Raw genomic sequence first — 18,436 nt, 5'->3', positions numbered from 1 at the left:
AAAGTCTTGAAATCAATATTCTGATTTTTTTTTGGTCAAGTTCCTTCTTTGATGAAGAAATCTTTCCTACAAAAGTCCTCTACAAATGTCTGACCTTTGGGCAGAAATTTGGCAAATACTCAAAAGTACAGTAGGCCCCAATATAGTGCATGACCAGAAGGTGAGAAACAGTCTTACCTCCTCTCCATGCTCCCCATCTTTGTAGACCAGTTCATAGTTAGCAATAGTGTCTGAACGTGGAGGTGTCCAAGACAGCAAAATACTTGTTTCAGACTCAGGTTCTGCTTTGAAGTTTAGTGGTTGCCCTGGCACTAAAAACAGGAAGGCAAAGGACTGAGTTCATCATCACCATGGGTGTTCAGAAACTCTTCCATTAGTGCATCCATTTAAACCTCTCCAAATGTGTAAACACGTGTAGCTTAACAGACAGCTGGGTCCTTAACATTGTTTATAGTCCATTTTTCCTCCTTCAAAGTACAAGAATATTTTTAACATGGCACTTGTTCTTGATCAGTTTAAAATCTATATAAGATAGAGAGTTATCACACATAGAATAGAGCATAAATCTGATAATAAATCTGATGTCACAAATAATAAACTTACTTCATAATATTATTGTGATAAATAAGATGATTTATATAATGCATTTGTAATCAATATTGTCTAAATCATAACAAGTGCTAAATACATAAAAACCATTGCTATTTTACAACTGGGAATTTGTTCTTTAGCACTGCATTTCACTTTTAAAATTATTTCCAGTTTGGTTTATAAAATCCCACCTTTGCTACATTAACAAAACCTACTGGTAAACCAGAATTATGTAGTATTTTTTCTTACCAACCCACATTTTGAAAAAGAGGTTAAGAAAAAAAAAAGAAAACTATCACTTATAAATAATTACTTCTAAATCCCTAATTAACTTTCTCTTTTTTAAAAGGTTTTATTTACTTATTTGTCAGAGGGCCAGGACTCTGGGATCATGACCTGAGCCAAAGGCAGCTGCTTAACCAACTGAGCCACCCAGGAGTCCCAAGATACTCATTAATTTGATGCCTCTATGAACAGGGTATCTTTTTTTTTTCTTTTTTTTTTTTTTTTTCTCTGTAAGTATTTGCTCAGTCAAAAGAAAATCAAAGAGCAAGAGCAAAAGAAGGGGGAAAGAGGGAAAAATTAACAGGAAAATAGAAAAGTAAATAGAGAACACACTAGTTCTAAACGGGAAATACCAAACATGCTAGAAGGAGCAACAATGGAGGCCAAGAACAATCAAACAGATGGGGACGTTATGATTAGATGTTAATATTCCGAAGATTAAAGGGGTTCTTAAGCCTAAAAATACACACACATACACATATGTGTGTGGTCACTTCTTTCTATCTACTTTTGTTTCCTTTTTTCTTTCTCCCAACTTCCACAAGTCTGAGAAGGAAGAAAGCTTTGTGATAACTCCTGACTTAACCAAACTGGAACACAGTATTGTCAAGAATTAAAAACATGAACAGAACTAAAGGGCTGCTCTCAGGATAATAATTGCTTGTTATGTATTTCCTCCCTGTCTAATGCTAATAATAAATTGACATTAATTGAAAACATCTTGGAAATCTAATTAACTTTTTCTTAAACTGTTTACCTTTTTTGCTTTTAATTTGTCTTGGGCAAATTCCCAGTGGGCCTCAATGTTTCATCCTTGTTTAGTGACACAAATTTCATCTGACCCTCCAAATCTAGTAAGACACTTCTCCTTCTAAATAATGAGTTAAACAGGCTCAGAGCTTCAGAGGGTGTACTGTTCATTTTATTCTTGAACAAAGTAAGTAGTGGTCAAGAAACTTCAAATAATATATACAAGGTTCTCCTTGTTTGCTCTATCTTGCTCTTCTTTTGAAGTGGTCTGGAGGGTAATTTAATAGATGTTAAATTGTGGTAGAAATACAAATGTCCAGGGTGCCTGAGTGGCTCAATCTGTTAAGTGTCTGCCTTTGGATCAGATCATGATCCCAGGTTCCTGGGATCAAGTCCTCCATCTGCTCCCTGCTCAGTGAGGAGCCTCCTTCTCTGTCTGCCCCTCCCTCCCTGCTCCTGCTCACTCTCTCAAATAAATAAAATCTGAAAGAAAGAAAGAAAGAAAGAAAGAAAGAAAGAAAGAAAGAAAGAAAGACAGTGTCCAGAGGTATCAGGCAGATCACTTAGAGAGCATGGAAACCAGGTGGGGTCTGGGATCAATGGGAAAGTGCCTGGCACACCTGAAGGCATTGATAGTTTTCAACACCAGCTTTGTGCAGTGCTGGTCCAAGTTTGTCTGAACTTCTGATTTTTCAACAGAAGTTGACAGTGGATCCTGTCTGGAGTCACAGCTGAACCAGAGGGGAATTTTCTTTTGGTTCAAGCACCTTGGTGATTTTAAGATTTTATTAATCTTCGAGCACATGCACGCGATGGAGAGCACAGGTCAGCAGCATGGTGGGGGCCGGGCAGAGGAAGATGCCTTGCTGAGCAGGGAGCCCAACTCAGGGCTCCATCCCAGGCCCCGGGGTATCATGAGCCCAAGCAGATGCTTAACCTACCAAGCTACCCAAGAGCTCCTTCGTGATATTTTTATTCAGCTCCTAGCACAGTGATGAATTTAAACCCAACCGTAGTTTGAGGATACCTCCAGAGATGCTTATCTTTGAAGGCAGGGAAAAAAGTCTACACAAGGTGTTTTCTGTTTGAAAGGTTGGAATTTTTTCTTCTTTATAGAAAAAAAAGAAGAAGAAGAAGTTGACAGTGAATCTTCTAGGTAAAATCTTTCAATTTTTAACCATTGGAAATTAATTGAATTAAATTAATTGAAAAACACGATAGGGGGCAAATTATGTTTACTGGCAAAATCCAGCAAATGGATCAGTGTTTTAAAAGACTTTTTTATTATATCAGGCTCTATGTTCATAAACACCTTAAAGTGCCACTACTTAGATCTCACTGGGAATTGAAGATTCACTTAGAGTTGCTTCCTCAAAGTCATTTAGCCATGTTGAAATAACCAGAATAAAACTGAGGCATCAAAGTAAAGGAAAAAAGCTATGAAACTAATGGATTTAGTTTTATATTCCTCAAACATAGTAGTCTTAATGATAATATATGTATATGAAGAAGCACTTCAGGGGGTTCCAAACGGTCTTATTTCTTTGTACTTTATTATTTTTCTTCTACTTATTTCTCTGTACTATTTGGAAACACAGAGAGTACTTCATGTTCGGTCAGTTATGGTGGCTTTAGATTCTATCTCCAAATGTTCTTACAGTCTTTACAACTCAAAGTTATTGTCATTCTTTCATCTTCATTTCTTGTTTGTCTGTGTCTATTTTACTATTAAGAACTTTTCTGTGTTGTAGCATTTTCCTCATCAATTAACTGAACATAAATTTTATAGGAAACTCTGAGATTCTGGAAACTCAAGGAAAAAATTTAAAAGGCCCATCCAGAAACTTCAGTGCAATCGTTCTACATTAGCAAGGGAGATGTGATATTATTGACCATAAGCCAAATTTAGAATTTAGATGTGGACAGAGGAAAGGGAGGTAGAACTTACAATTTTTCCTTAAACCTATATTCAAGAAATGTTTGTATTCTGTCAAGTGGTATCAAGATTATACTTTTCTTCTTGATTATTTAATGTCCACAAGAAAATATAAACATGAACTATCAAGTCTCCCAAACAAGATTATAATCCCATTGGTGAATGTAAAGTATTTGAGTAGTACTGCTATTATATTCCATATAAATATCTGAGCCACTCAAATAAAGAATGAAGAATGAAAGAGAGATGAAGAATATCCGTATGTCATCTGAAATGCTGATAATATTAGAAGAAATCAATATTTAAGTAAAATTAAGTAAATATCTCTACGGAGAAAAGGGTTATCATGTAGTAAGTAGATAGCCAACAATTTCACTTAGCCATATTATAAATATGAACTATTATCAGAGAAAGTTAAGTCATTATTGCTAAAATGCTTAGTATTTTAATAAGGTACACATTTGAAAATGTACCTAGCATGTTGATAAATAACAACAATAATAAAAGCAATGGCCAGAGTTATAAAGGTAGTAAAACAAAGCAAAATTCAAAACAAGGAGTCTGATTTATAAGTGCTAAAAATATGTCATTGATAAAATAAGTACTTAATAGGCAAGTACCTGCACACATTTTATTCTCAATTGTCATTAAATTATCAGTGTGAAAAGTTAAATTTACATCTAGAGTTCCTTTACTCAAACTTCTTTTAGCTCCTTTGCTAAAACTATTTTAAGAAGGCATTTAAATTGGACTCAGAAGCTAGGAAGTTGGAAATTAGTCTTTTTCTAATTCGCTTATTTAGACCTGTTGACATATACTAATGAAATGATTTAGTAAGTTCTAGAAACCTAAAATGTCATGTCTTTAAATATCATAGTTTTCTTTTTGTTTGCTTGTTTGTTATCCCGCCCCCCCCCCAACCCTCCGGCAATGCTCAGCATTTGGAGTAGAATCAGCTTCTTCAAAAAGTTTAAGGTCGGTACTACTCAGTATTTATTTAGTAAACAGACATAACTATTTTCCTTCTAAAAGCCTATACTAGTAAAGTATACACATAGAAATCAGTAGACTTTACCCAAGAATCTATTAAATGGACAGAAAAATTAGAGGTTTTCTAAAGAAAGAAAAAAGAAAGACAGGATTCAACAGATTTATAATGGCTTCAATTAGCATGAGCATCAGGCAACATTTTAGGGCGTTAGGTTTTAGATGTAATTTACTACATCCTGTATCACAGTTTTATTTGTACTTATTTTATACAATACAGTTACCATATATTCCTATTATAGTAATCTATATAATAAAAATGTACAAAAAGACATCCTTTCAAAATGTGTATTCTAATAGTAGATATCTTTTTCTAGCACAATATAAATTCTTCCTTTGACAAGGACCATATACTGCATTCTCCATATTTTTAAGGTAAACTAGTGGCAAGCGACCGCACTGCCAAGAGTTAAAGCTATGGAAAAATTGGAAGATTAACCCATGTTTCTAGAAAATAATTAATTCAGAGTCCAATTTTAAACAAAAATAGGACTATTGTTGCCAGCGAATTAAAGATTAAAAAAATGAACATCTTTTAGATATAGAAGACATAGACATTTATATCTTTGTATCTATGAAATTAAAATATACTTGAGAAATTTATACATCTTAGTGAATTTTCATAGGCTTGGAAAGATAAAATTGTAGTAAAAATAATTATATCCTCAAATTTTCTATAGACCCTCTAAAAGAATATTCCACAATGATTTTATGTTTTTCCCTAGCTATGATCTTAAGAAATATTTAGTCAGCAAGGAAAAAAAAAAAGGAGAAGCTCAGCATTAATTATATTAGAACTAATATCATTGTATTTGGCAGGTGTCCACTAACATCAAATGGCCTTTGTTAATTAAAGCTAGGGAACAGATCAAATCATTGTGCTATTTTGGAAGGTTTTCTTAGCCTATTGATCTTGGCAGGCACAAGTCATTATGTCATTATATATCTTCTCAATCAATGGGTATTAAAAGTACAACTATTAAACAAGGTTCTTGGAAATAATGTAAAAATACTCAGAGATTGGGAACAACTCTTCTAATGCATCGGTGACCCACTTATCCAGATTTTTCCAATTTCAGAGTCCCTGGATCACATTACTCAATTGTATCTATTGTAGCACTGTCTTAAGTAAGTTATGGGTTATGACTTATGTCATATTATGTCCTTGGTGATAGATAAAACCAAATATGTACTATTTAACATCAGTTCTATATCTTTAAATAAACTGTGACAAAAGGCATTATTGTCTGTCTTCTCTGTTCTGAATATAAAGATTCTCATGATTCCCAAGGCTTCTTACATTTTAGGTGAATTTGTTTACAGGAAGTATCTGGTATCTAAGATACCTAAATCTTCCTGATATCAGGGGGAAAAAAGTTATAAAACATTATGGATTCTTATGTTTAAATCTGTGGTTTGAAAACTTAGAACCAAATTTACCAATCAAGTATAATAACCTATGAAAAGAGGCATTCCTTTCTCTACTTTCAGATAAACCTTTTTTTTTAATATCTAAATAGTTTAAAGTACTTTTGTACTAGGATAATATAACAGCTACCTCAAATATTTTAGAAGTAAATTATATATAATTCTTTAATAAAGATATGAATAAATGAATGACTGTGTTTACTCTGTTTATTGAGCACCTGGTAGGCACAAAAATCTAGCAGACACTGAAACTATCACAAAAACAAATTATTAATTTAAAAATAATAATGCTTTAAAGTAGCTAGGGTGCCTGGATTTAAATTCTGCTTTCCCACTTACCAACATTATGACCACACAAAACAAGTTCCTGAATCTTCTTCAATCCTCAATTTACTCATTGGCAAATGGGGTAATTCCACATCTACCAAACTGGGTAGCAATATTAGTACATGCAACACTCACAGTACCAGTATATGTAGCTGTTTTTATTATGATGATGATTATATAGTACTTACTAAGTTATAAACTATTTCTATCCATTACCTAATCTATCACCCTGCAATGGATTGAAGTGTATTCCACAAAATTTTATATGTTAAATTCCTAACCCTCAGAATGTGACCTGATTTGGAAATAAGATTTTTGCAGATGTAATTATTTAAGATGAGGTCACTTGGTTGGGCCCTCATCCATTATGACTGGAATCCTTATGAAAAGGGTAAATTGAGACAAAAAGCCACACACACACAGAGAACACAATGTGACAATAAGGCAGAGATCAGGGTGATGCCTCTCCAAGCAAGGAACAGCCAAGATTGCTAGCAAACCAACAGAAGCTAAGAGAGAAGCCCTGAAGCTGCCCCGAGAAAGAACAAGTTCCATGTACCATGATCTCAGACTTCTAGCCATTGGAAGGGAGAGACAGTAAAATTAAAGTTGTTCAAGCCACCCAGTCTGTGGTATTTTGTTACAGGAGCCCTAGAAACCAAATACTACCTCTAAACTCTATAAGGTGGTTATTATTTTTGATGGTAAGAAAACTAAAGCTCAGAGAAGTGAAGAAAATTGTCCAGGGTTATAGAGCTAAAAATGGTATACTGGATATAAACTCTGGTTATATTACTCTGAAACTAGGCATTTTAAAAAAATCAGCACTGAGGGACACCTGGGTGACTCAGTCAGTTTAACATCTGACTAGTGATTTCAGTTCAGGTCATGATCTCATGGGTGGTAGGACAGCCCTATATCTGGGCTCCATAGTTAGCATGGAGTCTGAGTTTCTCTCCCTCTGCCCCTCCTTGCAATTCTCTCTCTCTCTCTCAAATAAATAAATAGATCTTTAAAAACTATATCACCATAGGGACACCTGGGTAGCTGAGTTGGTTAAGCCGCTGCCTTCGGCTCAGGTCATGATCCCAGCGTCCTGGGATCGAGTCCCACATTGGGCTCCTTGCTCAGCGGGAGCCTGCTTCTCCGTCTGCCTCCGCCTGCCACTCTGTCTGCCTGTGCTCACTCTGACAAATAAATAAATAAAATCTTTAAAAAAAAAAAAAGTGCTTTAAAAAAAGAAAAACTATATCACCACTAAAAAATTAGAAGAACTGAAAGCGGAACACAAGTATATGTTCTTTGTATATACTTTCTTTTAACTTTAAATGGTTAGGAATCTGCTAAAATAGTGTAATAAAAAATAATGTCATAATAGTTGACCAGTTTTAGTCAAGAAGAAGAACAGGAGGACAAGATGCTCAGATTTCTATACTTTCTAATACAAGATATATGGAAAAGTTAATTACAGTGTTTTCCCATGTATTAATATAGCAAATAAGTACAGAAGAAATATAAAACTCAAGTAGGGAAAATATATGGATGGTTTTTAGTATAATTGTGGCAAGGTATATATATATATATATATATATATATATATATATATATATATATATTACAGCTATCTTTCATATTATTAGAGAAAATAATATATCCATGAACAAATAGCAGGAACCCAATAACAGTATAAAAATAAAACAAAGTGAAGCAGACTGTAAATATATTCTGAGATCTCTAGTAGCTAGAGAAAATAGGTAAACACTCTCAGTGGCATGATTCATAAAGAATAAAATATGAAAACAAGTCAGGGTTAAACATAGGTTTATCTAGTCCTAACACATCAGAAAATTCATTCCCAAGATTACCAGTGAGTTACACTTAGAGATTATAGCTATGTCCAATAATATGGTTTTTTATTAATATGTTTTTTATCTATATTCTCAGAACAAACCAATAGCATACCACCAAAACACTGAGTTTTTTTTTTTTTTAAGATTTTACTTATTAATTTGTCAGAGAGAGAGAGTAAGTGCACAAGCAGAGGGAACAGCAGGTATAGGGAAAAGCAGGCTCTCCACTGAGCAAGCAGCCCAGTGTGGAACTTGATCGCAGGGCCCTGGGATCATGACCCAAGCCAAAGGCAGCCACTTAACTGACTGAGCCACACAGGCATCCCCAAAACACTGAGATTAACACAAGTTACAAGATGCCAACACCTCATAGGAGTTAAATTAATAGCTCACACATGTTCAAGAATAAACTTTACAAGAAAGTTGCTATGTCATATCGTCAACCCAAGGCAAAATTGATCACTTTGAATCAAAGGCCAGAGAGGTCTCATATCCGCTTATGAAAACAGAATCACTAGAATGGCCAAGGGTTTCTCCATAAAATAGTGTGATATCTGCCTGAATGCCGATGAAAATGAGTCAACGAGACCCCAACATTTGATCTAGGATCTTGACAACTGTCTTTCTCCACCCATGAAACCATACAAAGAAAAAAATTCAAAAATCCATTAGGAGCATATATATATGCTCCTAGTATATATATATGCCCCCAGTGGGTAGCTTCCTGGAAAATAGAAGACATTTAAATGTGTAAGTAAGTAAGTAAGGGAGCAAGGCTCCCTGACAGTTTTATTTTTAACTTTATCTTGAACCACCCAATCTTTCATAATGAAATAATGAAATAATTCATATTTCATAATGAAATGAAATGAAATAATTTTGTAGGGGTATTCTATCAGAGTCACTAGTATAAAGCAACATATTTCTATTCTCAAAATGCTGCATGGAGGGTCCATTCATCTATCTCATTCAGAAAAATCTTCAAGTCACTTGGGTACAATTTTTTTTAGAAATGCATCCCTCTGCTTAAAAGTATTACTTTTAAGTATATAAAAGTAGTCTTTCAGGGGTCCATGCCTATCCCGCTCCAGATGCCTTATCTTAACCTCATTTAGAAACTCTAAGTCTCAAAAATTAAAATTCATAGTTATCTTTGTCCTGTCTTTGTTTTCACCATTCACACCTCTTAGTGGCTACTCCTTCCCTCCTGCTCTACTCCCCATCCACAATCAGACTTACCTCCTGTCTGAGTGATGACTTGTATGTCACTAGAAAGAGGACCATCTCCAATTGAGGTAAAAGCCAGAACTTTGACAGAATATGTTTTCTGGGGCACTAAGTTGCCAATAGTAGTGATTTGGCTGTCAGCTACATTATGCTTCATCCAGTTGTTGACGTGCTGAGTGGGATCCATTGTATAATAAACTCTGTATCCTTGGATCTGTCCATTTGGTTCTTCAGGCTCCTTCCACTGTACCAAAATGGTGGTTGAACTTAACATCCGCGCCTGGACATCCCGTGGGGCACTGGATGGTGCTTGTTCTGAGGTTTGCGTTAGCACAGGCTCACTAGGAGGTCCCCGCCCAATGTTATTGACAGCAACAACCCTGAATTCATAATCCGAGTAGGGACTTAGTCCAGCCACACTGTAGCGTGTCGTTGCCACCCCATCAATTTCTTTGTAAGGTTCCTCAGAATTTTTAGGTTTATGTTGAATGATGTAGTAAGAGACAGGCTCAGGGTTCCCAGAGTCCCATGTCAACGTGATGCTTGTGGCTGTGCTCTCAGTCACTACAGGAGTTCCTGGAGGTTTGGGTAAGGCTGAGAGGAAAAAGGACAGTGAATACCCATCATCTTTAAGGTATTACAAAGATCCATAAATTCTATATTGGAATGAGGATTATTTATCTACTGAAGATTTGATTAGATTAAATCATAACAAAAGATTGTTTTTGAAGTGGGTAGGCTGTACAGTAAGATGCATAGGGGGACAAATCCCATTTTGCCAGAAATACATTAGAGCCCTGTGATTTGAAGCTTGTGTTCAAATCCGCCAGTTATTAGCTATGTGATCCTGGATGCATGGCATAACCTCTCTTTGCTTTAGTTTTCACATGTGGAAAATGGGAATAAATATCACTGGGTTGTATTGTACAGCTGGGTAACTGTATTTCATGAGTTTGCTGAGAAGATTAATGAGCTACTCCACTAATGTTCTCAGAATGTATCTAGCACCCTCAAAAAACATTAATTGCAATTATTATTATTACTATAACCAAGAGTTTGGCCAATTAGCTCCTTGCTTCAAGAAATACACAATACAACTAAATGCCAACACTGAAAAGAACACAATTTAGAATATATTTAATGGCTTTAAATCACTATGGAACAATAATACCAATATTGTTTTTCAGTTTTAAGACTAGATAATATTACTATAATTAAAAAATAATAATAATAATCGAGGGGCACCTGCATGGTTCAGATGGTTAAGCATCTGTCTTTGGCTCAGATAATGATCCCCAGGTCCTGGGATCTAGCCCTGAGTTTGGTTCCCAGCTCAGAGGGGAGCCTGCTTCTTCCTCTCCCTCTGCCCTTCCCCCCACTCATGCTCTCACTCTCTCCCTTTCTCTCATTCTCTGCGTATCTCAAATGAATAAATAAAATCTTTAAAAAACCCAAAATAATCCAACCAAGAATTTTAAGGTAAAAATGAATAAAATTTTAATTAATTTCAAATTCATGTTTTTAGTTAATTTTCAAAGATGTTATTAAACTATATTCACAAATTTTTAAAGTAGTTTACTATCATAATATTAGTCTATATTCAGTATCAGCAATACTTAAACTCGTACTACCAGCTAACTTTTGAGAGAAAACCCAGAATGTAACACCCAAATGATCAGTACTTTTGTACCCTTTTTCCTTGACAGCATAAAGGCAAAAAGTAGAGTAATCTCTGGAGTGACAGCTTTTCAAGAGTCAGAAACTTGTACTTGATTACAGATGTAACCCCAATACCTAGAATACTGCCTAGCAGTGTTAACTGAATGAATGCCTAATTGAGTGAATGAGTCAGGATGCATTCTCCTCACTCTCTTCCACTTGCTATTTTTGTTTTGATTTACTTTTTGCCTACAGAATTCACCCTTACATTTATTTATTTTTGAGGTAGCAAGAGTAGAGAATGACAAGAGCCTGGAAAACAAAGATAAGAAGTTGAACAAGATATTAGTTCATGTGACTCCTGATTTTGAATTCCTGAAGGTCTTCCGTAAACCTTCAAATATTTGCAACTGAAATAGTTATTATAAGAAAGGTGATTCAATATTTGTATATTACTCTAAGAACTATAGAATGATAATATTTGGCCAAAGGATTTTACTGAAAATAATAATAAAAAGCCATTTGAACAAATGTTCAAATACTCTGGATTGGCATTTTTCAAAACAGTATATGATCCACATTTTCCTTAGATGTGTTTCTGAATTATTAAGGTAAGTAGAAATATTTCTAATTAAATATGTGTATACTGATACTTAACACATTAGTTTTGCTGTCACATTTATTGTACAGTATAGGTTTTGTGCCTATAATGTATGGATAAGTTTAAGAATGCTTAAAAGAGTTACCGACACTCAATACAACATTACTATTTTAAGTGACTAAATGGTGACAATGGCATGTACTTTTGTTCTTATGTCACATTATTGCTTTTTATATGGCATATATTTGATATACATGCTTGGTGGGGATATGACACCAATTACAATATGTGTGTTATATTTTTTAGGAGCATATGTCCTGGAAGGCAAAGATCAGTTGTCGTTCATTTTTTCAATAGTTTGAGACATTTGCAAGAACCTAAAGTCACCCTCAGCCTGTCCCTTTTTACAAAAGTGTTCTAGAATTCCATAAACACTGATAAAAACAATTTGTGAAATTTGTAACGTTGGTTAACTTTTTATTTGTTTATAGGAAGATTTTATTTTTATTTTTTTCCACTTTATTTTATTTCTTTTCAGTGTTTTAGCATTCATTGTTTATGCCCCAACTTTGGTTACATTTAGTGTACTTAAAGAAAATAATATTTCTTGAGCACATCATGTATAGAAGATAAGAGATAAACTTAAAATAAAATATAATGCTACTTACATTTTGATTTTTAATAAGACCCATCAAAATTTTACAATATCTATTATTAGATCATGTTGATTTGACTTTCTCTTTTTCTTTTGTCTTCACAGATTTGAGAAATTTATGTGCATTTTTCTATCATGCACTCTCACCAGGGCTCTGGATTAATATGAAACCTGTTTGCATCAGTTCTATCATAATGGCAGTATCAACAGTTCTCATTTTGCCTGGTTAGTGCTTGGGCCTAGCTTATTGTTGAATATTTTGATGATTTTCATTACATAGGCTATCAGTCCTTTTAAGAATCTCCTTACCTATGTATGTGTAACTTAAATGATATCACAGATATTATTGGGATTTGAAAACTGAACTCAGATGAACTGATACATTTTAGAATTCCAGGGGTAGACTTTATAGAAACATTAGTCGGGAGACTTGAATGTACCTAAACCCTCAAAGCAAAAACCATTAAGCTTACCTTTGACAGTGATCTGTGCTATTGCTTCAATGACACCCAGTGTTGACATAGCAACACAGGTGTAATTTGCTGACTGTCTCACATCATTCAGTTCTAGTACATTTCTTCCTATTGGCATATCATCTTCGGGTGTCAGATCTTCTGCCCCCAACATCCACTTCACATAAGGCATTGGTGACCCCACGGCCACACAGGTGATATTAACACTTCCACCTGGCATGATTTCATGATTAGTAGGTGGGATAGAGAATCTTGGTGGGACACGGCGAACTGGAACAAAACACAAGGGAAAATGATAAAATAAAAGGCAAGATAAAGTGGCTTATTAAACATATGACATGCACTGTACAAACACAATTAAACAATTGAAACATATTGTGGATTTTCCAAAAACAAAACAAAGAAAAACTGTGGATAATACAGACCATACAAGTATGGTATGTGTACACAGAGAAAAAAGTATTTAGTTTAGGCATTGGTATCTTAGACACATTCATACAAAAGTTGATTCAGAACTACAAGGGCCCCACAAAAAACAAAAACAAAAACAAAACAACAACAACAACAAAAAACTATCTAAAAACTAACAATACATAAACATCATGCATAAGATAAACACAAAAACATACACATGCATGCATATAGCAAAGGTCCTATGCATGTATGTATATGCAGAAAAGGGGGCTGGAAGGTCACCAGCAGATTTAAGTTGAGTATCAAAACCAACTTCAGTGCTGTGCACCTCCAGTTGATGTGAATGTACGTGTGGGACCACACTGTCACATCCCAACCCTGGAAAACATCATCTAGAGGACACGGAAAGTGCAATTTATTTGCTTTCAGACTCAGAGTAGAAGCAGCCTCAAGACCTCACACTAACACTGGAACAGGCACAGAAATATGCACACATATTAATTTATGCTCACAGAAGAAGAAACAAATCCAATGCCAGTAAGGATACTGGATTGGGTCATGCAAGGCATGCACAAGATGAAGTGTCAAGGCCCGTGCTTAGGACAAGGGGAAAAACAGATGGAATCCAAGACAACAATGACAAAAGAAGAAATAACAAGGTAACAGCACGAAACATAAAGAGAGGAGATAAAGTACAGTGATTGAAACAGGGATTTAAGGGATGACAGGGCTCAAAGAAGGAATATATTAGATTAGGCTAGGTTGTCAAAGGTAAGGATTGCAAATTCAGGAAGGGAGCTGGTATTTCACATTCAAGATTCTACTCAGTTCAATCTAAGGTTTCTAAGGTAAAACGACATAGATGATGGTTACAAAATTGAGTAAGAGGCTTTTTATGCCTACATTCACATGGTAGGACACTGGGTTTAAAACATACAATGAAACAGAACATTGAGAGAAGAGGTCATATTAAAGCAATACAACACAGAAAATATTACCAAGCAATTAGAGTTCAGTGTTCCTGCTTCAGATAATCTGCATGTTTATATGTGCTTAAGTACATGTGTCTTGGACAAGGAGAGGGCAAGAGACAAATGGGCTTCATCTTGGGCTCTTATTGGCAAAACATTATACCAAGAGTATTTTAGATCAAGAGGTAATCATTAGGAACATACCTTAAATATGGATAATACAGTGATTTTTTAAAATTATAGATAAGTTAATAAACAAACAACCTCATAACCCCAAGAAAATGATATGTAAATAATTCTGTCTGTAAACTTTTTGTCTGTCGTTAAGTTGGAGATAAACTTCTGTTGATTCTGATGGCCTCACAGGTGAATGACAGGCAGAGAAGAAAGAGTTAAGCATGCCTCCTGCAGCCAATTCACAGGTTACACAAAGCAAGCAGGAGCCACTGGAGACTCTCAGGTGTCAAAAAACATATCCAGAAAATAGAGGAGAGTTTAGTCTTCATGCTTGGGATTAGAGGAACAACTACAAAAAGTCATTCTATGGGCAGCAGGCATCCTTGTACGACAAAAATTAAGGTGAGGCAGGAGACGGGAAGAGTGGGGCAGGAAAGAAAGCAGGAACACTGACTGAGCTCATGGGACCTGAGAGAGTTAAGTGTTATCGGTTACCATGCACCCAGGTACATTCTCGCCCATCATGCACCACGGTTAGATACCGCCAGCAAGCACCAGAAGCCATGGCAAAGGGCATTCTCCGCTAAAACATACCATTAACCAAAAGAAGACCACAATGCAGCTACATTCATTTCATTTGTATTCTTTGTTATTGGTTTAATTAAGAGTTTTGTAAGGTGGGTAAAAAGTAAAAAACACACCAACCTTCTCGCAGCTCTGAGGGATGTAGGGGGTTTGATGCAGAACACAATGAAATGAGGAAAGGAGAAAAACAAGGGAAACACAGAGAGAGTAAAAAGGCCATATCAAGGCTTTCAACTGCTACTTGAACATCTTTACTTGCTCTAGTTAACCCTTCCTACCTCAGCTGAAAACGTTAGCAACACCTCATGGACTAATACGGTATTAGAAACAATAGCTAGCATCATTTTGAAATTTTTCCATTAAAGAAGGTTCACATGCCTCATGCAGCAAAGGAGGTCACCATTGTGAGAAAAAGGTTCAAGGGGCTTTCAAGGAATTTGGAGAAGAAATGGTTTTCTTCATATTCTCCCACCCCAGACTCCAGAGAAAGATAGGAGAGGAAAACATCCCCACAGAAACAATATTACCTCAAACGAAAATTTCAAAATCAAGCTAGATATTTTCCTAAGGAAACCCATCTTAAAGTAACTTAAAGCCTTCACAGTCTTTAATTCCCACCCCCACCCAGCCTTTTGTGGTTATTCACAGACACGTAGACCAGGAATAAGAGCATTTCCACTGGACAAAAAGCTATAGGAACCTGATTTGGAAAACTCTGGGGAAGAAGAAATACTTCTTTCTAATTGAAATGAAAGGTACAGACATTCATAAGCTCAAAATGTAACCATTTATATTACTTTATGAGAAAATATGAATGTATATTCATAAGTCATTCTTGTCCCAAGGATAACTAACATTATTTGTTAAAAATACAATCAGAGTTCCAGGGCAATGAAAAATTAAACTTTTCAGAATATTAATAACTTTTTAAAATGTGTGAAAATATATGCACAGACATATACACATACATAATATCGCCTATTCATTAATTTTAAGAAGTATTAAAAAAGGAATTACAATTGTGCTATTTTCATAGAGCACCTTTTCTTTTTGTGTGTTTTTTGTTTTTAAGTTAGCAGCTTTATCCTTATAGCTCTGCAGCAGAGGTCTTGAAGACATAAACACCTTTATGCTTGGAGTTGCACAGAAAACTGATTAGTAACACACCAAGCAATAATTTCAGAGTTTAATAAGGAAACAGAAGAGAAACAGCAACAGAAAAAAGAAGGAAAAGAAGAAAACTTCAAACAAATGCCACGCATAGATCAATCAATGCAGTCAAAGTAAATCGAGATGTAAAAATGCAAATATACTTACAAACTGCAAGCCTCAGGATAGGTTTTACTCAATAGCTGTCATTTTTTTTTTTTTAACAATAGGGTCAAGATCTTCAATTCTCTATTTGCTAAAATGCTTCCACTACTGTAATTATTTAGTGTATCAGCTTGATACCTACTGACACAACAACACACATTTCATGGGTCTCTCAACTCCCCCTGAACCTTAAAGAAGAAGCGATGCCAGGGTGATGCTGTTCCTACCTCTGACATATAAATTGGCAGGGGCAGAATAGCGAGTGCCCGCGCTGTTGGTGGCAACACACTCATATTTTCCTTGGTCAGATTCTTCGCTCTGTTCGATCTGAAGGGCGCCTGTATGGATATAAAATATAGTGCCAAAGAGATGGTCAGAGAAGGCTTTCTCAGTGCAGAAAGCTAAACCTCTTAACAATATGAAAAGCCCTGCAAAGCGAAGGTCCGCTCAGCGCCGTTTCAATCTCTTGCTAAGGTGCACAGACAGAAAATGATGCGATGAGAAAAACATATAGAGATTATTTTTTTTTACATCATCAATGCTAGCATAAGAAAACAATTATCTCTTTTCCCGAGCAAGACTTCTAGTCATAATTAATACTCTCATTTCCTAGACTAATAAAATGAAGATGGGTGAGACTGCTTCAAGGAAGTATGGCTTTTAAATCAAACAAAAGATTAATTTTTGGTTTTGTTTTGTTTTGTTCCATTTTGGTACCAAAAGTGGCGCAAAAGATAGGTACGCTCAAAAAAAACCAGGCCGGGTTTTCAAGAAAGTCTTCTGCTGAAGAAAGGCAAAAATACGCAGCAAGTACAAAAAGGCTGCACAAAGCAAAAAATTAAAATTAGTCATTATATATTATGAAAATATTACTTAAAGAAACAAAACTCCCTTAAGACATGCAGATTTTGAAGAAAAGAAAGACAGTTTGCCACGACTTACAATCATTTATTACATTTGCTGAAAAACAAAGAGCAGTTGAATTAGAGGGTTTTAAAAAAAGTTAAAAAGCACGGCCTATGCCAGCGAGGAAGAGCCAACCAACCACTGCTTGAGGACCTCGAGACGGATCCCCTAAGACACCCATCAAAATCCACCAGTGGGATTAGCAGTGTGGTGTCACAAAGCCCCAAGAAAAATACAAAACAAGAATTCTAAAAGAAATGAACACTGAGTCAAAGTATGAAAAACCAGCAATATCACATACCACCAAGAATACTGAGCACCTTTTGTTTCCATAGCCTGAAGGACAGAAGATCCAAAAATCCAGAGGCGAGTAATCCAAGAAAAAAAGAAGTGGGGGAAAAAAGCATTGCTGTCAGGTTGTAGGCGAGTGGGATCAGGTGGAAAGGGGAGTCATTCTTTGACTTTTAAGACAGTAAGAGAAAAAAGAATTGAAGAACAAAAGCAAAAACCTTTTGAAAGATAAAGACAAAAAGCAGATGTTCCAGGCTGTCTTCTGCATGTCTGCCACTGTTCTCCAGACCATCTTGGCTTTGGTCCAGAACAAGAACAGCTAAGGAAGAAAAAAAATGATCTTTTTTTTTCTCCGGTTGGACAAAAAAAAAGGAAAAAGAAGAAAAAAAAAAAAAAGGAAAAAGGAAGAAGAAGAAAAGGAAAAAAAGAGGGACAGATGGTACGCTGTGACTGGTCTATGGTCTAGAGACCTGGATATGCTTTCTTTGAAGCATATCACAACTTAAATAATCATTTCCATAAAGAAAGAAATGAACAAAACAAAGAGAAAAGGAAAAGAAAAGGAAAACTCACAATATGAGAGTCACTGATCATAACCCAACAGTACAAAGGGAAAAAAAATAAAGTTGATGCACATATTATTGGAATGATGTTGAAAACAGGACAAAGATGGGAGTGATGAGAGGACAGAAAGAATGAGCAAGATCATTCTGTGAACGTTAGTTCAGCACTCTTACCTCTTATTGGTGTACCACCTGGGTGGATAATATGAATGCAAATAAGATTAGAAAGAAGAAGCATTAGTACGAGAAGGAGGAGGCTAGGGCTGGGGAGAAGAATTAAATTAGATTTACAGAATTAAATAAGGTCTTAAAAGAAACTTGAATTACTATACTGGTAAAACAGGAATCTATTAGATCGTATTATTAGATTATAAAAAGCAAGTTGC

General features: G+C 35.4%; 1 protein-coding gene across 46 annotated transcripts in view; it reads right to left on the bottom strand.

Annotated features, from left to right (window-relative positions):
• Positions 1–18,436, bottom strand: part of PTPRD (protein tyrosine phosphatase receptor type D) — a 2,277,302-nt gene that overhangs the window by 171,597 nt on the left and 2,087,269 nt on the right. For 27 of the 46 annotated variants that reach the window (XM_045069786.1, XM_045069815.1, XM_045069785.1 and 24 more), the window contains 6 exons: positions 18,225–18,242; positions 16,518–16,628; positions 15,097–15,108; positions 12,830–13,099; positions 9,454–10,035; positions 178–311 (listed from right to left, as the gene is read on the bottom strand). In XM_045069786.1, the coding sequence (XP_044925721.1) occupies positions 178–311; positions 9,454–10,035; positions 12,830–13,099; positions 15,097–15,108; positions 16,518–16,628; positions 18,225–18,242 (1,127 nt within the window). The remainder of the gene's footprint in view (positions 1–177; positions 312–9,453; positions 10,036–12,829; positions 13,100–15,096; positions 15,109–16,517; positions 16,629–18,224; positions 18,243–18,436) is intronic. The other 19 variants (XM_045069799.1, XM_045069802.1, XM_045069825.1 and 16 more) reach the window with 3 other exon arrangements.

This window comes from Mustela putorius, unplaced genomic scaffold (genome assembly GCF_011764305.1).
Source record: "Mustela putorius furo isolate JIRA1106 unplaced genomic scaffold, ASM1176430v1.1 tig00003944_pilon_pilon_pilon, whole genome shotgun sequence".
NCBI classification, from domain to species: domain Eukaryota; kingdom Metazoa; phylum Chordata; class Mammalia; order Carnivora; family Mustelidae; genus Mustela; species Mustela putorius.
This window is presented reverse-complemented; position numbering and strand designations above follow the sequence as displayed.